The 24,488-nt window shown below is 39.7% G+C and overlaps 1 protein-coding gene across 2 annotated transcripts; it reads left to right on the forward strand.

Moving 5' to 3' along the window:
* The first annotated feature begins 4,327 nt into the window (after window positions 1-4,327).
* On the forward strand, window positions 4,328-24,369 carry hbs1l (HBS1-like translational GTPase). Of its 2 annotated transcripts, XM_044168050.1 has the most exons (18): window positions 4,337-4,517; window positions 5,160-5,228; window positions 5,514-5,645; window positions 5,869-6,120; window positions 15,326-15,434; window positions 15,555-15,805; window positions 16,824-16,989; window positions 17,695-17,812; window positions 19,431-19,577; window positions 20,049-20,123; window positions 20,280-20,397; window positions 21,498-21,566; window positions 21,679-21,783; window positions 22,110-22,200; window positions 22,343-22,451; window positions 22,603-22,703; window positions 23,062-23,206; window positions 23,480-24,369. In XM_044168050.1, the coding sequence occupies exons 1-18, from the start codon at window positions 4,475-4,477 to the stop codon at window positions 23,489-23,491; spliced, it is 2,112 nt and encodes a 703-aa protein (XP_044023985.1). In that variant the 5' UTR covers window positions 4,337-4,474; the 3' UTR covers window positions 23,492-24,369. The 2 variants fall into 2 exon arrangements, with proteins under 2 accessions (XP_044023986.1, XP_044023985.1); XM_044168051.1 differs by lacking the exons at window positions 15,326-15,434; window positions 15,555-15,805; window positions 16,824-16,989; ... (9 more) ...; window positions 23,062-23,206; window positions 23,480-24,369 and adding an exon at window positions 6,853-9,452 and having other exon boundaries at window positions 4,328-4,517.
* The last annotated feature ends 119 nt before the right edge of the window (window positions 24,370-24,488 follow it).

Consider the following 24,488-nt stretch of genomic DNA (forward strand, 5'->3'; position numbering starts at 1 on the left):
TTCTCCATCTTCATGCGCCAGGACTGTTCTCGCTCAGCCATTCATTGCAGGGAGGAGAGGGGGGTTAATGCTTTATTTGTATAAATGTGTCTTCTCATTGTATTAGTTCCTCCATACGCGACCGTATTGTCCTGGTCACTTGTAATTACCATCACCCCAGACCAGCCTATTGTCCCAGGCCAGTCATCATAATAGTGGCCTGATAAAGGCCTACACACACACACATAAACACATGGCCATGGACTGCAAATTTCACTATTTGATTCAACAGCATGGGCAGAGTGCTCAGTGAAGCACTTAGACAGAGAGAAATCAACATTTACAGGACTGGACATGGGTTAAATGAAGTACAGTATGAAAGATATTTTTAAAACTTGTTATGTGTGCATTGTTTTTCATGTAATCTAGTGATGAAAATGGCATTGTTGCTTCAGAGGCTACACATTTGTATTAAAAATGCATTACTGTTAACATTTAGTGCCACTACATCTAACTGCTGGCCTGTGATATAAAGTATCACATGGTTGCCTGGTTGCAACCACCTGTAGGCTTCAAATTCTATACACACCTGTACACAATCATTGTTCCAGTCATTTTTGCCTTGAGGAAGTGGTACTTCTAATCTATTCAAATCAAATTTTAATTATATCGTGCTGTATTGCAAGACAAGATGCCCCACATAGAAAGAAAAGTAGGTCAGTAAAAGACATACAGCACAAAAAACAAATAAAACATCAGTAACAAACAGTGTTAACAACTTTATTAACACAGTAAAAGAACTCTATAAATCTGTCTGATTTCTGTGTGTTTGTGTGTGTGCGTGTGTGTGTGTGTGCAAAATGTTAAGTGTGTCTTTAGCTTTTTTCTGCACACGCCTCAAATGTGTCTTTTCCCTCGAGGGTAATATTAAAAACTATGTGTTATCTGAAACCAAATTGAAGGAAAGGAGCCAGGGTATGCAAATTTCCCTATAGTACTTTGAGCAGGAAGCCTGACTCCCATTGACTCTTAGCTAAGGACATTTGCATGGGCGCGATTGGACAGGTTAAGGGCAGGTATTGTGATTGCTGCCCCCTTTGAAAAGCATTGTGTGTACAGGTTGGTTCATTTGAATGATTTTTAATGATGGCCCCTGGGTTTGAGATATTATCCCACCAGGCTTTCAAATCCAGTGTTGGGAAGGCCAAACGTGTATTGTTAATTGTCTGTACATGTGGACTGCACTGGGGAAGGGTTGATCGCAAGTCTAACAGGTAGCAAATGTGATCCTGTATGGTTATCTGGTAAAATAAACCCATGTGTTGACTAATTGCTAATAACTGTTAATATACGTATATAAACATACATAGGATTTCTACATTTTTATTGTTTTGCAGTACATTGAAATCCAGCAATCATTAATCAGGAACATTATTATTTTTTAAGAATATGTATTACACATATGCTTGCTTGCTGTATGGAAAAAGTCAATCAAATAAAAAGGTTTTTAATTTAGTTTCAGAATTATTACCTTTTAATTTCACAATTTGCCACTTTAAGGATCTCACATGTGTTTCTGTATTGAGTTATTTGGACCACCTATCAAAGACTGTCAAAGGTGTAGGTTTTGCATTTTCCCTGGGGGTGAGGTCCTGTGAAAGACTCTTCCCATGATGCCTGGTGCCCTTGGCAAATTATGTAAAGCATTACCTCATACCCACTGCCAACTTGGGATGGACTTCACCCCTCACCCACTTGCACATAGGCTTTGTCTTGTACAATTACACCAGAATTAATCTGTTTTCATATTTACATGCTGTTGTTGACAGATGTGCAATCCTTTGCTTTCACTTAATTCTATAGATACCATTGCCATCCATTTGCAACCATTTTGTGCATGTCCTAGAATTGATTTTAATTCAATTACAGAGAAAATATGATGGATGCAAACAATGAAGTTTATTAGTCATTCTGTAATATAATTTCAACATCATTTAAACAAAGCACCCATCCACTGATCCGCTCATTCTTCTAGCAATCTGTCCATCCATCTGTTTAATCCATCTAATCAGTCCAACATTAACTCTCTCAGAAATCCCTCTCGCCCGCCACTGATTCATTGATCAGAATTTCCATGAACTCTGTGGCCACATCGGCAGCACAGATTTGACCAGATGGTGCTAAAAAGACATTCAGAGGAAACAAATGTTCAGATCCTGTGTAGAGGTGTGAAAAATCACACCTCAGCCTTGTTGCAGCACATACACATATTTAATTCATCTCTCAATTTGACTACACAAAGAAAACAGAAAGCCTTAAAAAAACAATAACAACAAACAAGCAAAAAAAAAAAAAAAACCACATTTATTTGGCATCACACTGTGCTAAATACTTGTTTTTTGTTGTGTTTTGTTCAGCAGGTCTGTGTTTTTTGTTGAACTGCAAAAGGTTATGTCAAACAAGGACAATGCACCAGAAAAGCTGCAAACAATATTACAATTTTAATGTGGAGACTGTTTCATACATTACTTTTCACTCAGGCAATATGTTCCATTCCCCTTACATATCAGGTGCTGTTTTCTGCTTTGGTTTTTGAATGTCCTAGAAACATTTTAGTGATGCAAAGGAAGAGTCCCCTCACTGTCACCTGTGTGACCCTGTAAAGTGAGCATGTTTGTGCCTGTTTACTTGTATGCATGTGTTCCATGTGTGCATGTGCAGTTGTTTATTTTGACATGTAGATATGCAACTAAGACTTCAAAACGCAGGAAGTGGAATTTTAGAGGGGAAACCTCCACCCACTTAGAGACATGCACGCGAAAACACATACGCACACTCTTCACTCAAGGTAAAACTTTGTGCACAATAAATAATAAACTCCTCGGCTATCCCCTCTCGATATGAATGATCCCCCTCCTGTTCTTACTAACCTCTGTCAATTGAAGTTGCTCTTTGTCAAACTCAGTTGCAATATGAGCCATTCATTGTGAAAAGATCTTTTACAATTACCTAAGCAGACGTCTTTCTTTATTCTGCTCTATTTTTAGATTGGGGAGACACGCCAAACCTTGTATTTAATTTCACTGTGCAGATGTGCAAGTGTATACTTCACCTGCATCACTGGTATCAGATTATTGTCTGACATTTTCTTCTCTTTCATCGGCACATAGGCTACCGTAGATGAGATAAAGACAACATAATGAATCAAAAACTGCATATGCATACAACTGCACACATATGTGTGCGACTTAAAGTACATGTCTATGCAAAGACCAAGTCGCAGATACATGCACAAACACAAGGACAGTCAGGGGTACAAACACCTTATTTCTTTCCCTTTTGTAGTAGACAGGCTATAAGTTTCTTGTGGTACAAAGATAGTAGGAAAAAATTATGTCACTCTTTGGGTGCGTGTGTTCGTGCAAGGTGTCGTGTGGGCTCAGATGGGTTGGTCTCTAACCATAGGGCATAACCTTTGACAAAAAATGGTTTAGACATTCACACCCCAAGATCATAGGTGGGATTGAAAGTAGTGTACGTGTACTTTGTGCAGGCAGACTTTCTCATGTTCTTTCAGTGCACTGCTCTTGACCTCTTAAACTGAATAAATTTTCTCAAGGTTGTGCAGAGAGGAAAAAGCTATTAACCACTTTTCCATTGTTCATCTCTGATATTGTGCTTCCTCTTTCACATTAATAAGATACCATCATTGATATGAATTTTAAGTGTTTTCTCACTCATAAAACAAAACAGTGTTTAGCTGTATGCAGGTCATATGCAAACATATTCACTACTTTTATCATCATCACCACAGCCTTCATCTCCATCATCAGCATTAGGGTCACTGGGATTTCCAAGAAAATGACTAATGACAGCATTAACCCTTTTACTGTTCTTTCATTTCAGACCCTAGTGACCCTAATAGCTAGATTTCCATTCTGCTCTATACTGAAACTTACATATCTCCCTGCTATGCCGCTGATGATTTATGATAAAATTATACGGTATATTTTGGTTTAAGTTTATTTCCCTCCTAGTCATTCCGATAAACATGTATCCGTTCAACTGCTGATAATACGCTCTGCAAACAGCAACTGATTGGAAGTCAGTTTCTCTCCTACAGACAGAGGGCAAATTATGAAGCTTGTTTGGGAGATCTGATCCCAGGCCACAGTGGTGGAACGGCAAGAGGAAGTTACGTCAGCCAAATAAAAAACAAATATTGTTTGAAAGCAAGTTTTAACATTTTATTTTAGTGACAAGATTGTTACAATACATTACTATTACAATACATAAATACGACTAAATGAAAAATTCTGATTTAATTTATCTATTTCCGAGGCTGCAGAATCAAATCTGACCTGCCTACTGCTGTAATTTCACACAGCAGCAGCAGCAGCAATGGCAGCCGGGCAGTAACATTAAGACACATGTCACAACAGTCTGTGAGCCGGAAAGCATTTGCGCTGGTGCCGAGAGAAGACACATATGCAAAATGTCTCGGCACAGAAATGTTCGAGGTTACAACTACGATGAAGGTAGAAATCCTTAACTACGTTTTGGTAACGGTTTAAACGTCACGGCGAGGCCTGCTAAACTCGTTAGCCGCTTAGCTAAAATTCACTGTTGTTGATTGTAGCTCTAGCGGCTAACGCTAGCTAGTTTAGCTGGCAAGATAACGTTGCTGTCGTGTCACTTGGTACCTGGTACAAGATGGATTGTACTATAATACAAATATCTACGTACATACCCAATCCTTTCGGCTAACGTTATACTTTGAAAACTTGATGTGATGTGTCTATAATTAATACTGCAGCTAATGTTTATGTTTACTAAAGTAGACGACAGCTAACGTTACGTAGCTAGTTTGCTAACTTTCAAGTTTTTTGGAAGAATTGTTACAAGCTTCTAATTCATTGTTGGGTATGGTATATTAACATCCCCTGACCGTATTAACTTATTAAGCCTCCCAGTTTTTCAAACCCACTGTGAAGCAATTACAGAAAATTACCTGGCTCCCAATTTACAGTTGGTTTACATTCTGTAAAGCTGCTGACAAGACAAAGTGACAGCTGTAACAAAAGACTCTTTCTCTTTACTACAACTGTATTTCTACATCTGTATGTTTGTGTAAAGTAGAGAAAGGCAAACATTTTGAATCTCAGTTATATTTTTTCTAGACTTTGACGATGATGACATGTATGGACAGTCTGTGGATGATGACTACTGCTGTATATCACCGGCAACAGGTTGGTATCAGTGATTATAAAATTATAGGTGGGCTTAATGGTACATCAACAAGTATGACTGTTTGCTAATAAATGGACAATATTAATCTGTGAGAATTTTGTTTCATATGATTTTTTTCCAGTTAAAGAAAACAATAGCTACTAACAACACATTCAGGTTTATTTTAATTTTCAATAAAGGATTGCTGTGATTAAATGACCACTTAAATTATACACCATTAGCCAGACATCACATCTCCTAGTTTGTGATCAACCAATAAGTAAAGATGTTTGTGGTTTATACAGCGAATCAGTTCATCTACTCACGTCAAGAGAGGCAAGTACCAAAGGAGGAGCCTTTAGGAGAGGGAGAATATGAAGATGAGGATGTACCCATGTCCCCTACTATCAGCCACAACCTCGACCCTCTTGATCAAGGTGATGATTTTGACGTCCATGCAATGGTATGCAAGTGACAAATGACAGAGATCTCCTGACCTTTACCGTTGATCTTTGTGTTTGAAAATGTGCTAATTGAAAACCTTTAAAATCCCGTCGAATTAGTTGTTTTATTTTCTGGATCTATTGTTCTTTGTTTACTCAGTAATTTCTGGATCACAAATACAATGTCTGTGTCTAACATGTGTGTTGTACTCTGTAGCCAAGCTGTATTCCTGTCTGGACCATATGCGGACTGTGCTGGGAGATGCAGTGCCAGACTCGGTCCTGACCCAGGCAGCCATAAAATGTGGGTTCGACCCACAGAGGGCACTGGATGCAGTCTTGTCTGAAGACACTAAGACAGCCCCAGTGACCAGAAGTACCAGTGAAAAGACTGCTTCGGTAGCAGGAGTTAACCAGGAGAAAGCCCCACTTCCACAAAGAGCCAAACAAGAGGCTGTGGCTGAGAAAGGTACGCCTGGAGCGGATCAAATTATCATTTTATTGGTCAGGAATTGTTGTCCTTGACTGGTCCACTGTAGTTACATAATAGAGAATGGTTGTTGGTGGCATTTGAACATTTTCTTTATTTAGTTATTTGCCAAACAAAGCACAAGATCTGAAAAGGTTTTTATCCAGTACTCAAAATGATTGAAATATTTCTCAGTTAGTTCATAATAGTTTATAGTGTGTTTTTTGTTACGTAGCTACTGATAGATCTAGTTTCCTTTTGAAGAAATAATACTCAATTACCTGATTTTGTAAATACAGGCTGGTATCAGTGCACAAAATAAGGACTATGTCTATTTGTATCAACGTATCAACCTTGCCTGGGTTAAGAAATAAGAACTGGACTGTTGTAGAATGGACTGCTGAATGATTAAGATATAACTTGGTGATGCATCTAATACTGTATCATGATATTTTTGACTTAACGCCTGTGGGTTCTTCAGAAGATACTTCAACAAAAGACCATTCTAAATCATTTTTCTCATTATTGTGTACATGAAAGCTTCACAGCCAGGGGCATTTCATTGTTCACACAAATGTATGTGATGACACATTTAACTCATGCAAATGTTTAACAAAGTGCCTTCTTTCTGTTATTTTCCCTCTTGTTTATGGTATGATTCATCTGACTTCTGCTCTGTGGTCCTCCTGTCTCTCCTTTTTCGACAACTGCAATTGGCTTTTGTAAGGTAAGGAGCCTGCTTGTCTGCTTCTCACACAGACATTACATCCAAGGCACATAAACCCCAGACTGATGGGTGCAAACACACACAACCACGTGTGCAAGCAAATGTACCAAACTTGCGTGACCTCGTATCGCAACATCAGGCTGACCCAGTGGTTAGCAGCTCTGAAAATCAAAATTTTATCCCGCAAAACGTTGGTCCTGGTGTCAGTGGTACCAGTCTGGCACAGCTCATGTCTGAGCATGAGCAGAAGGCGTCAGGAGTAGTTGACACAGGGCGAGGTTTGGGTGTTTCCTCATTAAGTGTTCTCACCATGGGACCTAATTCACCTTCGTCCATTATGTCTAATCAGAATAGTCTTTCATTGGGCACATTGGCATCTTTAAACCTGTCTTTAGCATCTCACAGCTCAGCTCCCTCCCTGCTTTCAGTTTCTCTCAGTAGTCTGTCTCTAAACAACCCCAAGATAACAACTGCAAGCTCATCTCTGGCTGCTCCTCCTGGGTTTGGGAGTCTCAGTTCTGTCCTCCAGAGCAATCCGCACTCAGTGGGAGTTGGAACTAGAGGAAAAGCCACAATGGCTGATCCTAAGGGAAGCCCATCATTGGCCGAATTAATCCAGGAACATTCAAACCGCAGCCCAACAACTATCAGTAACTGCTTCCCTACTTCCCAAAGCAGCATAACCTCTATGAAGTGTCAGGGGATGGCTGCACAAACGTTCTCGCTGTCTGAGCTCGCTTCACAGCACCAAAACAGGAATACACACATTCAATCGCAATCACAGAGCACTGAACGACCAGCAAACACAATCCCCTTTTCTAAACCAGCCAACATTATTACTGCATGTTTAGGGACTGGGGCTGTCTCATTGTCTCAGCTAGCCCTGCAGCATCAAAACAACAGTTCCTTAGCTTCCCCTCAACCCATCAGCACTGAATCTCCAGCAAATGCACTGAAACAACCACCTGGCATCTCTGAGCTGCTCTCTTTGTCACATTTGGCATCTGAACACAAAAGCAAAACCTCAACCACCTCAAATGGGTCACATTTCTCTCTCACCTCTCCCCTTTCACCAGCAAAACCAGAGAGGGCTGGTGTGTTGGCAGAAAGTACTTTAGAGGGTGGGGCCAAGCGTGAACTCAACCACAAACAATACCACCAAAATTCCAGGCTTCCGAAGCCGAGGCAGACTATTGATTTGAGTGCACTCATGGCCCAGTCAGATGGAGCAGGCCCTCGTCACTTCGTCAATGACCTCCCTTCACCGTCTTCTCCAACTCCAGTTACCTCGGGGCTGGATTCTTCTGTTTTTGCGCAACCATCAGTATTTGCGATTACTTTGTCGATTCAGAGCCACAGACAACAGAAGAGGATGAGGAATGTATTTAAGGGGAAAATAAGAGGTCAGAGGGCAGGAAGTGGTTACCAGACCTTCCTCTGTAAATCGCAGGACAAATTCAAAGAGCAGCAAACTCCACTCTCGCCAATTGTACCATTCCGCTTCGACACTCCTTCACCTGACGACATCGTCCGTGCTAATCAGCGAAAAGCTTTCACCAGGTAGACGAGGAAATAAAAAGCACTTAATTCAGTTCCGTCCAGGTTGGTGCCTGGAGTCAAAGAGATGCAGCAGGGTCATCAGTCCTTATGAACCATTTTAACTGTGTCCCACAGTCAGTCATGTGGAGTAAAGAAACTTTTGGGACCAACAGCACGATAGAATGACACTCGCTGCTGATCGCTGCTTAAAAAAACTCTGCTAGAAACAGTATTTCTACAGGATTTATGTATTGCTTTATTTTATAGAGGCAAGAAAACAAGTCTTACGTTGCTACTACATACAGGTCAAACAGGATCAAAAATGAACTACTCTGGCAGCTTAAATAATCGCAGCTATGTAAACTTTCAAAGAACTATCAGTATTTTAAGAACTTTTAAACTTTTTTCTCATTTGCTGTAGTTAACATTTTTTCTACATTTTAAATTTGAGTCTTATTCTTGTATGCTAAGATGGCCATTGGCTTTTTAATTGACCTTTTTGTATGAAAGTGAAGTAGTTTAATCTTAGCCAGGGAAAATTCAAAGTCTATCTCTTTTTGCATGGCCTCTTTTCTAGTTTTGATCTGCATGAACCCTCAAAAGAGAAAAAGAGGTTGATTTTGTTTGCAGGTGCGCTGCAGCTATTGGAATATGGATCAGTTAACCATTGTACTGGTTTACTGCTGCCTGTGTTTGAGATCCTGGGGTAGACATTTTGGTTTAGAAGACACCTGGAGATTTTCCCATGAGGGAATAAGAACACACACACATGCACGTGCATACAGACAGACATGCACACACACACAGACAAGTGAACACTTTTTTAATGTTTAATTTGGAAGAAAAGAGTTTATTATGAATGCCAGCGCTGTGAATAAAGAGCGTACAGAATGAGTCAAAATGAATGTCATCAGACCTGAGGTAAAAGGGCTTTTCTTGCTCTTGCAAGGTTTTAATATTACGATGTACAAATGGGTTTGATTTACACTGGGTGTGTCATCACACTCTGCTACAGATTTAATTTGTCAATTTCTAAATAAAGATGACTGAGTTTATTTACCCTGAATGCACCTGTGTCTGGGTGTGTCTCTCTGGTTGTGTGGGTGTGTCTTTGTGTGTCTGAGTGTAAATATATATCTTTTTTAGGGTTGTTTTATTGAACAAATTCTGTGTAACCAGTTAAAACAGTGCTTTATTCCTTATTTGAAATCTGAGTAGAGTATGTTTGTAGTAGAAAGTCTATACTTAATGATGAACTATTGGCATAAATGTGATAATATTTAGGCGTTGAATAGAAGGCATGTCCTTTTCATGAGGTGAAATGTTTTAGAATGAAAACTCTGCATTATGTATTTGGTGCAGTGTATGCATTTTTTTTTTTTTTTTTTTTTTAGGTTAACCCAAAGTTTCTTAAGGCAGCTCACATTTTTTTTGTTTGAGTCATTGGTATTGGTTTGAATGGAGAATCTTGCCCTTAAAGAAATAAATGATTAAGACTTAAGATTGGACAAGGACTGGTTCAAGGGTTGGTCGATAACATCATGACAGCAACAACTCTGAGGAGACCTGTTGTATATGTGGTCTTGTTAACCCTAAAAATGGGTAATCTTTGTACTGTTGTTGTCAGTACCCTGGTCTGTATTGTAGTTATGAGACAGGAGGAGTTAAGGGCTGTTGTCAGACTTTCCTTATTGTTTCGTTCTCTTTTGCTCTTTGAGTGAAGGGGTAGGGTTTGGGCTAGATGTGTGTAAACTTTATACAGGTGCAGAAAGCTGAGTGAAGTGGACCTTTAGGGTGTCAAACAGACTGGTGAGCCTGAGGGAAATGACAAGTCAAACATTGCAAGTCTAACAGGTTTCTCAGTGTACATGTAGAGATGTTGTGGTCTGTTTAGTGAGGGGCGATGTGATCTACAGCATTTCTCGATTTTGCACTGTGGAAATCTAGAAATGAATAAGTGTTATTAATAACTGGGTTTGTCCAGCGACAGTTTTGTCCTTTTTCTCTTAAGGCGAGCCAGTGTGTGGGCTTGAACAGGAAGCTGCACTCTTGGAGAAAATGTCACCCCAAGCACACACCCGATTCTGCACAGCAGCCGATCGTCTTACTCTCTCTCTCTTTTGTGTGTCTCACACCACCTACGTAGGAAAATCTGATCATGTCTCTCAACTTTCACAGCTTTGTCAAAAGCTTTGACAGATCAAATCATTTTCTGTCTTTACAGGCTCTGCCTTTCTGCAAGGCGTAGATTTTGCACAAACATAGTTTTGTTGTGATGTGGTGCCAACACTGGAAAATACCATTTTACTCACAACAAGTGGTCTAAACAAAGCAGGTGCATTTGGACTTGCATGTCATCAGTACTACTGCTTTGTTGTGGTCCAATATGTTTACAGGAAAAAAGGCTTAGAGTGAAATATGAGTCTTTACTTAAATGGAAAAAGCTGCACTTCTTACAAGAAATGCAAGAGTTGACTTCTACACAGGTTGAAAGCAAATAAAATCCTAAATGTCCTTATGCACAGCGGCTTGAGAGAGCATCGTGGTACACTTTTTCATCTGTGTAGTGTGGTAGTGCAGCTTGAATCAAAAAACCTTGTTATGACAGCAATAATGTTTTTCTGCAAATTTATCAGTGGAAGGACAGGACGACCACTATGATCATGACAGTATGCGACTGTCATGTCAGCTTTGCACAACAGAAAGGCAACACTCCACTCCAGCTCCAATTATATCCAACTGCTTGACTAACATGCAGAACAGGAAAACATTGAACTTAATTTACGGCATGGTCAATTTGATTTGAGCCCCTAAAATGAAACACATTGAATCAGAATCAGGGATATTGCCAAGTAGGTTTTCACATACAAGGAATTCCCCATGGTGTATTGTTGCATAACAATAAACATACCAAGTAGAAAATATAAAGAAAGATATCGCACAACTCTTCTCCAGTATGCAGTATTTTTAGCTATCTTGCCTATCAGGGTGGATGATAATAACAAGCCTTTCAGAAACGTCACTGAAAATCATCCTCCCAGTTTGATCACCGTGCCTGTCTGTTAGATGGTTGATAAAGTGAGTTTCCACCAAACAGTGCTTTTTTGTTTAAAAGCTCAAGCGTTAATGTTTATTATTGCATCTGGCAGAATGTTTGCCTTTTATACCCTGTTTCTTGCTTCTTTTGGAAACTCCAGATGTGCAGTCATGTTCGTCACTCAAAAAAAGCCACAACTGGACTCTGTATCTAAAGTAAAGCAGGAGAGCACTGAATGGAAAGTGAATGCACCACAGAATGTCACTTAAAATAAGCTGGGAAATCAAGGTTATCAAGCTGTTGTTACTGTTGACATGTAAAAAATTTCTGTGAACAGTAGGTGAGACTTATTAGGTGGTTATATGACTCAATGTTGACTGCTGGGTGGGTGTAGAGGATGAGGAGTTATCTTTTATAGATGACATTCTATTAAATGTTGAGTGGTGGTACCGTGTGTGTGTAACTCATCCTGAAAAGTGTCAGATGGGTCCTACTGAAAGCTTTTCCCTCAGTCAGCAGTCTCATTTCCTTCATAGTCATTTTCATTCATATATTCATCATTTTTCAAATGTGAATGAAGTTTTAACTCTTAGTTTGGATCATTGGTATATCCGTTCGTTTAGAGCAGAAATAGGCAGGCATGTGCAAGTGAGTGCCAGAATGTAGGTTGTAATTCCAAACATACCATACCAGGTGACTTCACAATCAAAGCTTGAATTGAACCTTCATAGTCTTTGCACTTTGTGGCACATGGTTCCTATCCCCGAAGATTCTTTGTAACAGCCAGAGCCGGACAAAACCAATCTGAGAGAGCTAACTTTTACACCGGCCCAGACACAGACACAATACTTGAATCAGTTAAGATGTTTTTCCCCCTCCCCCCCCAAATTCCCCTGCATTAGGCCTGTGAAGATTTGAGTTGAGTCGAACATAACTCTTGTCTTTCACAGGCTTTAGCGGCCTCAAGTGGTGGGGAGCCTCATTATCAAAATTGTCTTTCCAGAATTCTCTTATTTTTGTATTGTGATGACAATCAAAGCAGTTCATAAAATATTCAATTAGTTTATTAAATAATCTTGGTGCTTTCCTGAAACTTCAGAGAATTGCATAGCGTGTACTTGATGCTATTAAACATGGTTGAAGACATTAAAAGTACTGACAGTTAAAAAAAACCTAATGTAGTGAATACAATATGAAGGTATAGCATCCGACTTCTCTCTATCCCTCATCTTATATCTCTCTCTCTTGGGTCTCTTACTCTCACTTGTGCAACCACCTCACCCCATTACCTGCCCTTGTTATTTAACTTTTGCTTGCATACTTGTGTGTATTTGCATATCCTGGGCGGACTCCTCTTATCCTGTGCTCAGTTGGGCCCTCAGGCCAAGGTGTACAGATGACTCGCTCTTAGGGTCTGCTATACTAGAGAAATCCTGGATGGGAGGACGCCAACTGTTTACCTGCCAGTCCAAACCGTGGAAAGACATCCTGCTCCAAGCCTTTTTGCACTGTATAGTTGTTCTCAGGCCGCCCTCCTGATAATACTGCCTCCAGGCCAGCCCAAAAAAAATTATCTGGCAAGTAGTCGTTTGCAAAGGTGTGAGTAGGGTGCGCATGTCTGTTTCACCCCTGGTTAAAATATAAAGAGAGGTAAAGATCTAAAACAAACCTTCAGGTACTTATTAATTATGGGTGAGTGATGTAGATGTATAGTTTTTATGTCGTGACTTATTTCTAAAATGTAAATTAGGTGATCACAATGACCTTATTAGATTTAATGTGAACTAATGAGATCATTTGTTTCACAGCTGATGTTCCATATAAGTGAAATGCAGGCTGACTGGTGTCCTGTTTGACACAGGTGGTAGAAACTTCCACGTCACTGTAGTAGGGACAGGAAAAGCCCCCAGCTGCAGGAAGAACCTAAATCCCCCAGAGAGTATTTTTTCTCTCATGTTGCTGCTTACTGCAGGACAGATAACATCGTAATGATGCAGATTGCAGCGATGACAGTGGTGTTACAGAACTTTTTTTTAGGTGCCATTTCTGCATGGGTCCATTTATTACAAGTACAGGTCGTTTTCAGAACGTTGTGCGTAGAAATACATTTATCCATCCTCGTTTTTTTTATTTTATGTGCAGCTAAGCAGTTTTAATGAGCTGTAACCTTTTAAAAAAAATATATCTTCGATGCAGCTTTGCCTCGGCTGTCCCCGTTTTTCAACTATTGAACAGATGTTGATCAGTGTGTGTGAATAAACCATGTAAATGCCATTACTTAAAGAAAAGAAGCATCTTCAGGGGTGCGGTGAGCTGCCTCACTTGTGTATCAGTGTTTCAGAATGAGAGGGACTTTTTCTCTAATGCAGAGCCAGTCATTTAGAGAAAGCCTGGTTAGAGAAAGTCCATTAATAATTTTGTTCTGAATCACACCTCCTTTCCTCTCATTTTCCCTCAGGGTATTTTTTATGATGAATAAACTGCATGAAGCACACAGGAGCACACAAGGGATTAGTATGATTTCTAAAATGCATGCTATAAGATGAAGAAAAATATTTTTGGAAACCTTAAATCCTAAAAGACAAGCATCAAAAAGGAACAAACTTCTGAGCAGTATTATTCTTGTCTTGTTGATAAAGGTCCTAGGACTGAAATGTGGCAATAAAATCATGAGGAAAGTGGTGGGAGTTTGTCCTGTTCTGATACTAAACAAAAATTTAAAAGGAAAACAGACAGAAATGATATTTTATGACCAATATCACTTTTCCAAGTTGTAACAAATCGACCATGTTTGGGTGTATGTATGTTGAGGATGTCTCTTTGTGCAAATATATGTAAGTTTGTTTTAATCGTGTGTGTGTGTGTGTGTGTGTGTGTGTGTGTGTGTGTGTGTGAGTGATGATACACACATTCACCTCCAGCCCTGCACTTTTGCTGAGGTGACACCTTTTTCAAAAGATTCATTCTGTGAAATGCTGTGTCACACTGCTCTATTTACGGGGAGACAGGAGGCAACGGCCACTTCTGAAATTAACCCTCTCTGAACCAGGATGTCACTGTCACACACACATGCACACAAGACACACACAGGGTGCAGTAGGTTTGGCTGTGCAGCCCAGTCTAAATGAATCAGTTGCAGGTTGATATGACTGGGACTGGTGGCCATTTGGGACTGGGATGACAAAGCGATGACCTCAACAAGTCTCGCTGCTTCAGAATATGAACTACCAATCAGATAGATGGAGGCTTAACTGATTGCATCATATGCTTACAATTAAGAATACAGTATATATTTTATATGCCAGGAAGGTACGCAACTATGACTAGGACAATAGTCAAAGACTAGTGCATTGTAGTAATATCCTCTGGATGTCTGAATCAACACCACAGTGGCATGCATTGCTGAATAAGCTATGTGTTTTTTTACCATGTATTTTATGTTATTATTTTACAGTTTATTTCAACAAATGTGTTGAAGTTAGTAATTTTAAAAGGAAAAAAACCCCAGATGCTTAATCACTATTTATTTACAACTCTATTTTCAGAGCTAGAAAAGCAGATAAAGCTGAAACCAAAAGATCAAATGCTCAGTCTGGGGCTGATACACTGACTGACTGTCAATTATAAATTGTGTGTGTGTAAGTTTTTATATCTAGATGATCTTCATACAATAATCATGGTCTTAACTGAGGGTCAGTAAAAGTATCTGGAAAATCTAATGGGAGAAACCCTTCAGTCTCATCTCGGTAATGAGAGATAGTAGTGACTGTTTACTAATACATATAGACCGTGGCCTTTTTAAATAGAAAATAAAATGCTATATGCTGTTGGCCACAGTGAGTCACAATTACCTTTTTGTTTGTGAAAAAGTGTACAGATATGTTCCTCTGTTCCCTTTTTAGCTAAAAGCAGAGATGTGTCTCACAATAAACTGGATTCTGAAGTAGTACCCAAAGTGGCCCGCATGACCGTCTCTGGCAAGAAGCAGACCATGGGCTTCGATGTTCCCAGGTACCTTTAACACACATTTGCACACAAATAAATATTGTTCTTATGCTGGCATAATTATCATCTGTTGCAGAGAAAAGTTGTGTTACATCGTGGTTAAACTCGTCCACATTGTCTCCTCAGCACAGGGGAAAATGGCGTTGTCACTGCTTCAGTACGCCGAGGTGGCAGCCCTGAAAATGCTGTCGCAACCCTTGCCTCAGACACCACGTCCAGACGTCCTGAGACTCCATCCAAAGGGTCAAATGGAGACGAGCCCTCCACAGTTCCCACCCCAGGCCGTTCCTCTGGAAAGGCCCGGCAGGTGATCAATATCAAGGCTGAACTGGAGAAGAGGCAGGGGGGCAAACCTCTGTTAAATTTGGTGGTTATAGGTAGGAAGGAAATACACAAAACCACTCATAACTTAAAATGTTCTATCAGTTTATAGGACAGTAAGGGATCAGCACAATTATAAGGGACATACATAAGTCAATTCTGCACAAACACGATTGAAAACTCACTTCCATACAACAATTACTTGCTTACTTTCCTTCAGTGCACACATTGGTCTACAGTTTAATACCACAGAGCAATATACAGTACTACTGTAACATGTTTAGACTGATCGTTTCTGATGCATTAAAAACACAAGCTGGAAACCAAAGTGGAGGAACATCAGCAGTCATTTAATGTCAGTTAATTGTTTTAATGTTAGGGATTTTACATATTTAGAAGTAACAAAATATCCACACATTGCAACATACTGTATAGCTGTTGTTTTGAAAAGAAAAAAAAAAGAAGTTCCATTTTTTTCCACCACATCCTTGATTTTGTAAAAGTACACGGTATGTTCCTCATACACATTCTGCCATTATCTGTCTGGCTTTTCTGTAATGTTGGGCAGCAGCTTTTTAATTTTCAATCTGCCTGTTTTGCGCACGTCAAGTTTAATAGTAGTAAATGAGTCGAACTGCAGACCAGTGCAATTGCTCATCATATTTTCTCATTCTCAGTTACACCAGAAAAAGTGACTTGGTAGTTTCAGAAGTGCAGATGATTCTAGTTTCCCACAGCCTGTGAAACCTTTCGTTTTACCACGGTCCTCTCCCTTCCCCCTCTCACCCTCCATCCTTGTTCCCATTTCTGGCTACCTCCCTCCTCTTGTGCAATGCTGCTTCTTTCCTTCTCCCATCTGTGGCTTCCCTTTGCCATGTCTTATCTTCTCTCTTCCTCTACCTGCCTTATCACTCTTGTCACATTCTTCCTCTTTTTCTGTCTGTCCTCACCCTCTCCTCCATCCCTCCCTGGCGTCTTCTGTCACTCCCCATCCTCTGAGCCCCTTTTCTCTTTCCGTTTCTTTCTTTCTACATCCTTAACTCCTTGGCATTATTATGTTATTCTTCTCTGCAGGTCATGTGGATGCAGGTAAAAGCACACTGATGGGCCACCTGCTTTATCTGCTGGGGAACGTCAACAAGCGCACCATGCACAAGTATGAGCAGGAATCAAAGAAGGCGGGAAAAGCCTCCTTCGCATATGCTTGGGTCCTGGATGAAACTGGCGAGGAGAGGGACAGGTACATTTTGAGTGTGAAACTACGCACAAACACAAAAATTATCTGTTGTCCCCCCTCCATATTGAGGGCAGGCATCAGGTTTGGCTACAGATGGATAAGGACACTTCAAGTCTCTTCCTGCTGTGTGCTTTGGTTGATAACAAACAAATCTTGAGTTAAACATTTTGTCCAATTACTGGTGTACTGGTACTAGTGATGGTAACTCCACAAAATATTGTCCTGGATGTGATCTGGAAAAAACTGTCTTGTTCATTAGAAGGACCAGATCTTCCCTACGCTAGTTTTTCTGATAAAAAGCGTTACCACTGATGATGCACCTTTTAACACATAAAATATGTCCCTATTTGCTTCCCCCCCTGTTGTTGTTACCAGAGTGATACGGAAGCGAAATACGCCAGAAACAGAAAGTGACTCGGGTGGTAATCCATATTCACTTATCAGTAACTTCTGAATGAAATGCGTAATACTTAAAGCATCTGACTGAGACCCTCCCCCCACTAGAAGACGTTGCTCTTGAACTGAAATTGACAGAGGCTTTACATCTACACTCCCTTATATGGCAGTCCTGCCACTCAGTACACTATCCACAGGATTGTTTTATTTACAATATTTTCACACAAATTATTGTTTACATTGCAGATGCATTTTTTTCAACTAGGTCAAATGGTTAGAAAAAATCCTCTCATTTATTTGTGTTTGCTCCAGAGGTGTGACAATGGATGTGGGCATGACCAAGTTTGAGACGAACTCTAAGGTGGTGACCCTAATGGATGCTCCAGGACACAAAGACTTCATCCCCAACATGATCACAGGAGCTGCACAGGTATATCATGTAAAAGTATTCAAGCAGCCTGCACAACACACATAAATCAACACAGTGAACAAAGTATATACCTCCTAATGTTGCTGTTACACATATATAACACAAAAACAGGATGCGAATGAAGAGATACAAATAAATTGAAATTAGAAAGCATGTATGTACGGTTTAATACTCTAGAGCAGTGTGCATATTTGTAATGTTAGTGCAAAACTAATGGGGCAGTTATGAGCAAAGTGAGTAAATATATGGAAAATGTATATAAGAGGTGAATAATAAATATAATGTAGTATAGGAGAGGACAATATGGATAAAATCCTTTAATTACAGTTTATTTTATAATGCAACATTGATATACATCGTTTATATAGAAATGTTTATGGAAAATCAATTGAAAATGCTACAAAAATCCATCATTTGCCATAAAGCAGTTCTGCTCATTGATTTGCAACATGGCTAATACACACAGAGATATTACCACGATGTAAAGGGTTTTGCAAAATCTCAGTTTATGGTTGAAAGAAAATTCCTCTAACAGTATACATTGTTATATTGTGCAACTCTAATGTAGTATAGTGTGATTTAATAAAGATTTTTGTGCCTCCCTCATATGTCTATAGTTAGTACACAAAGTATTGAAGTTAGCTGCATTTATGGCTTAACCATTTTTGATGATCACGGTGAAACTAAGCATTTGAAACTTTTCAAACCTCCGCTTGATTAAAATGGTTCCTTTTCCTCGTTCTGTATACCCTCAGCTTGCCACACCTGTCAGCATAATTTGAAATAACTTTTGTGGTTTTGGGTGTTGGTGTCAGAAGGTGTTTTTACAGGCATGGGTGTGCTTGTCTGTCTCTCTTTTGAGGCATTAATGTAATTTCTCTTTTTACCATATGACTGTCCTCACGTTCAGCCTCATCATGGAGTGACTAAGGGGTTTCTGTTTTTAGCAAAGTTGTCAGTCAGTCCCATACTCTGAGGCTCAAGATGATATTTCTCAGCCTGTAATTATCTCCAGTAAAGCATGTGTTCATTAATTTAAGAAGGAAAAAAATCACAATATTTCTATATTACAGCCTGTGTGATGCATTTGATTGTATTTTGCTTTCTAATACTTATTCCAAGTTAAAATATCCGTCATTGAAGAAGAGCAACAAATTAGTTCACCTGTTGTCTCCATGTAGATTGTTGAGTACAGGTTTAAAATAGATAAAATTCATATTTTGTAGAAAACGTCACATGATTGTTCCAATAAAGTTTATTAGAACATGAACAGTGAATCGTGAGTATTGTGAATTGTGAGTATTGTGCATCTTTGTGTCACAGTTATTTTACTTTATTGGCCTCTGTGCAGGACCTGAGCATAAGACATTAAGGTTTCTAATTTGATGGTTTGATAGGGTTGGAAAATACTTTCTGACATTTCAGACACTCTACTCTTAAACCTGATGAAAGCTGTCTCATTTTACTTGTACCATATGTGTTAAAACACCAAAATTCAGCTGTCAAATTACCTGCTGAGTTGAGTTTGTGTTTGATTTTTTTTAAAGTGTGTGATTTCAATACCTCAGCAGAAACAGATGCATGTGGTTCTTATCTTTCCCCTCGGTTCTCTCCCCAGGCCGACGTGGCGGTGCTTGTGGTGGATGCTAGCCGAGGAGAGTTTGAGGCAGGCTTCGAGGCGGGCGGTCAGACCAGAGAGCATGCCCTGTTGGTGCGTTCGCTTGGCGTTACTCAGCTGGCTGTAGCTGTCAACAAGATGGACCAGGTCAGACCTGCTACACATTACTGACACAAAGTGGGGATGTTTTTAGGATTTTAGGAAATTTACTGAAAATCAGTTGGTCATTTGTCCTTTAAGCGTACCCCTGCAGATATGATCCAAGTAATATTCACAAATACATTTTAGATAGAATAATTTAGAAAATAGCTGCAGAATTCATATATTATGTGATAAGGTGAAAGCTGCTATATACTTTACAGTTCACAGATTTTGGACTGCAATAAAAAGAACCCTTTTGTTGGTTTTCAGATTTTCTGAAAGTTCAAGACTTTAACACCTCTAAACGTTTCTGTCAGGAGAGAAGAAGGCCTTAGGGAACTGTGTGTGTGTGATTGTATTTTCGTGTTTGTGTTTCCTATAGTCACTGGCATGTTGCTGTCACATTTCCATTTCAAAGCCGTGCTAAAGGGGAAATTTTCTGTCTGTGTATTTTTTCGTTTTTCCTTTACAAATCAGGTAAACTGGCAACAAGAGCGTTTCCAAGAAATAATTTCCAAACTTGGCCATTTTCTCAAGCAGGCAGGATTCAAGGTGAGTTTGCACTAAGTCACTCAACATCTTGACATCTTAGGATATTAAACCCTTTATCTGTATCATAATATTGACTGTCATTTTCTATATTTGGCTAAGAAGAAGTATTTCCTTTTGTTTCTTTTTGTTTGATCCAGTGTATATATGTTTTTCTAGGAGTCTGATGTATTCTACATCCCCACCAGTGGCCTGTCAGGAGAGAACCTCGCTACCAGGAGTTCAGTGTCACATCTTACCTCTTGGTTCTCTGGTCCCAGCCTTCTGGAGCAGATTGGTAATGCACTCTGGCATAGTTTAAGCTGCCCAAAGTATTTACTGCCTTTTAACTCTTAGACACAGGTCTCTCTGGGGAGAGGGGAAAATAAACAAGCACAAGCTGCATTTACACCCTTTTTTCCATCATGGATCTCTTGTAAACACGTCATTTTTAGGTTTTTGTCCAAGTTGATTGCACTGCATTAAATGCCCATCTGTAGTAATCTAGACTAGTAGTAAATATTAAAAAGCTTGTCTTTAGATTATTTTCTGATAAAGGGGTGACACCATGAAATATCACTCTGCTAACAAGTGATCACTTGATTCAATAGAGTTCCTAGAACACGTTAATTTGCATGAAAAACAAATTCTGCCTACAGCTTTTCTCTCAGAGGTTTTAAAGTGATACTCTTAAGTAATTTCAATAAATCTTAAGTCTTCCATCTAACCAAAATCTATTGGGCATCCCCCCCATATGTTTGAGAAGTGGCTCTAAAGTTGTGGTCATCTTAAATTCATTCAGTTACTGTGTTGACAAGTTTGCACTGTGAAAATGTGCACCAGAAAATGAATAATTAACTTCTTTGCTGCAGCTCAAAGCTGCACAGGAAGTAGCATATTTAGCCATATCTTGCCAAAACTGTAGCCCAAGAAATATACTGAGCAAATGAGTGGACAAATTGATTATGCTCCTGGAGTGGTTTGAGACATTTCTATGAATGTCTACGAAAGCTGTAAATACTTGTCGCTATTGGAAACCATTGTAACAGACTGAATTCAAGCTGACCATGGCCATGAAGCTTTTTACAGCCACTTGGAAAGCCTACAGAGGGTGAATGTTTGATACTTATCGCACAAATGTTGAGCGGAATATTAGTTCAAAATTACTTGCTGCAGCACTGAATCACTTGTGGTTAAATAAGAGGGAAATTCATTAAAGTCATTAAAGTGCTGATAATTCGGACTATTTGCCAGTATAGCGTTATTCATCCAGTACCAGAGAAAATGATTCATCACCTCTGATCATCAGACTTCTTATATTTTCCGGAGTCATTCCGGCTCCTCATTGTTTCTTCCCTTATTTTTTGTGTCTTCTGTCTTTTTCCTTATCTTTTCAAGATGCCTTCAAAGCCCCTCAGAGGTCTGTAGACAAACCTTTCAGGCTGTGCGTCTCAGATGTGTTCAAAGGTAAAGTCATTGACACATACTTACAAATAGTATATGTGATTTTGTTCACATCCCTTTTCATTTCTCTTTTTCTAAATGAAAGATATTGCTGAGGTTGCATTTTCTCTTCCAGACCAGGGTTCAGGCTTCTGTGTTACAGGGAAGATCGAGGCTGGTTATATTCAGACCGGAGACAGAATACTGGCTATGCCTCCCAATGAAACCTGCACTGTCAAAGGTACGCGCTGGTGTGTCTTTGCTCCTTGCATGGCACGGGGGTTGACTTTGGTACTTTTCATGTTCACGAGTCCCACAGCATTTTCTTCATAGATAGCAATGAGAAAAGACACACAGACATTCTCTGAAACCTTGTTATGAAATTATTAATCATGAGGGCAGTTTAAAACCAAAGTCTCATCAAGGCTCTGCATGTCAGCTTCAAACACACCTGCATCTGAGCGTGCCTTTCTGTGCATCTCTTAGTGTGGATGACTGAGTGAGTGGTGATAAACACTGCCATCCTGTGGCAGTCGGGTGACTTAACACTCTGTCTATCTGCTACAGGTATTACTCTACACGATGAGGCGCTGGACTGGGCTGCAGCCGGAGACCATGTCAGCCTGACGGTCACCGGCATGGACATCATCAAGATCAAGTAAACAAAATTTTGCGACTATTTATTTACTATAAGCATGGAGGTCTGTTTTGCTCTCACTATCTTTATTGGTGATGTCTGTTGTATATGTTTGGATTGTGTACATTTGGCTATATATTTAGTGAAAACTGCTTCCTTCCAGTGTGGGCTGCGTGTTCTGTGAGCCCAAGGAGCCTATTCGAGTCTGTACTCGATTCAGAGCCCGAATCCTTCTCTTCAATATCGAGGTCCCCATCACACAAGGCTTCCCAGTAAGTGCAAGCAAACATGCACTCACACATACTCGTACTACCAACAGTTTTTTTTTTTTTATGTTATGTTACGTGTGCTGGATGTACAGGCTTACAACTCTGTTTCTGTTTCATTCTGTTTGTTCATTGTGTGTGTTCGTGCTTGGTGTAGATTTTGCTGCATTACCAAACAGTCAGTGAGCCGGCCACCATTAGGAAACTGATAAGCGTTCTACACAAGAGCAGCGGTGAGGTCCTCAAGAAGAAACCAAAGTGAGTGTCGGGGGAGGAGGCGTTGTATTACATTTTGTATTATCAATATACAGTCGACATAAGGATTTTCTTTACTGTATACTCCAGTTATAAAGAGATGATCTGTCAGTATTTTTTCCTAATTAAAAACTGAGTGCAGCACTGAAGCTGTTGAAGCTGCTGCAATGTGTACAGCTGAAGTGTACAGCTAATTGCATTTTCTCAAGAAGCACTTTATATTACTTTCTACTTTATTATATATGAAAGATAAAAGATAATCCAAATGAAATAAAGCTAGAAAATCAAATTTTTGTTAGAACATTGATATCCAGGTGGGTGTGTTATTGTTACTTCCTCTGTGTGTGTCTTTCCTGTTAAGGTGTTTGAGTAAGGGTATGAATGCCATCGTGGAGATCCAGACCCAGAGGCCGGTGTCATTAGAGCTGTACAAGGATTACAAGGAACTGGGCCGCTTCATGCTGCGATATGTCGGCTCCACCATTGCTGCAGGGGTTGTCACTGAGGTAAAGTGCAACTCACTTTAGGACAAAGTCAAAACAACATGTTGATTGTGTGTTAATGCATAAAAACAGGTTGATGTTTAAAACTACTATCCTGTTCTTGAGGTGTACCGTTTTACTCTATATATCTTTTTTATATCTCACTATTTAGGCCTTTAACAATTAATTCATTAATAGTGAAATTCAATCCTGTAGTTGAACTATCTTTTGAGATGACATTAACTGTAGTGCTGTTTTTTCCCTCTTTGATAAAGTGTCCTTTTTTCCTCGCTGCAGATCAAAGAATAAAGAGCATTTCCATCGACACAGAGCCAGTCAGACCTTGCAGTGGAGACTGCATGCAGCCAGAGACAAAGTGCAATTCCTCAAGAGATGTCACGCATGGACTCAGAGCGTCACATTCATCCATCCATCTCTCTATCCAACTCAGTAGCTGCTTCACCTGACCGCTCTGATCAACACTAAACCGCAACCATGTGACAAGATGCCGAGCAGCCTCCTCCGTCAAACAGGCGCATTACCCAGCTACCACCCACTTCACACTTCCCCGTCTGACCATTCGTCTGTTAGTAAAACCTTGTTGCCCTAAATTCACTGTTTGATCAAGCCAAATCAATAATATAATCGGACAGTCCTACCATGCTGGGATTTCCACAGTGATTTGTTTCACTGTACTTGAAGGAGTTACAGCTGATCAGAAGAATCCTGGTGTAGTAACCAGTGCAGATAGTTTAACTGGTGCGGTTAACAAATCAGCCTTGGTGTAAGGATGACATTTACTTTCGGCTGTAAGTTAAGATGGGGATTTAGCATCCAGTTTCCTCCTTTTTTCCATAATAAGACTCTCCTAATCTAAGTCGCTGACCTGAAATGAAATGAAATTTTAAATTGAGACAGAAATGAAAAACTGAGATGCAATGTCATGCAGGAGTTGAAGGCAAAACCTTTGATATTCTTTTTAATAGAAGTATGTTTTGCATCTCAAATTACATAGCTAAGGGGACATGGTCCACTCTAACCAAGGTGGAGTAGTTTGTGAACAAAAAAGGGAAACGTAAATTTTCTCCTCCCTCTGGATAAAGAGAGAATTCTCATTTATGTTAACAAATGATACATTACTTGAAATGCTTCTACAGTAAAGCGCAAAAAATGCTTTTTGAAGTGCTGATCTGTGTGTTTTTGGTTTTTTTTAAACGTTTTTTTTTTTAAGGACTCAGCTAAGTGGAGGAGGAGGGTTGAAGGAGCTGTGTTTCTGGTTAAATCAGACATGTTGGTTGAAGATGGT

The sequence above is a fragment of the Siniperca chuatsi genome, linkage group LG16, assembly GCF_020085105.1.
Source record: "Siniperca chuatsi isolate FFG_IHB_CAS linkage group LG16, ASM2008510v1, whole genome shotgun sequence".
Taxonomy (NCBI): Eukaryota; Metazoa; Chordata; class Actinopteri; order Centrarchiformes; family Sinipercidae; genus Siniperca; species Siniperca chuatsi.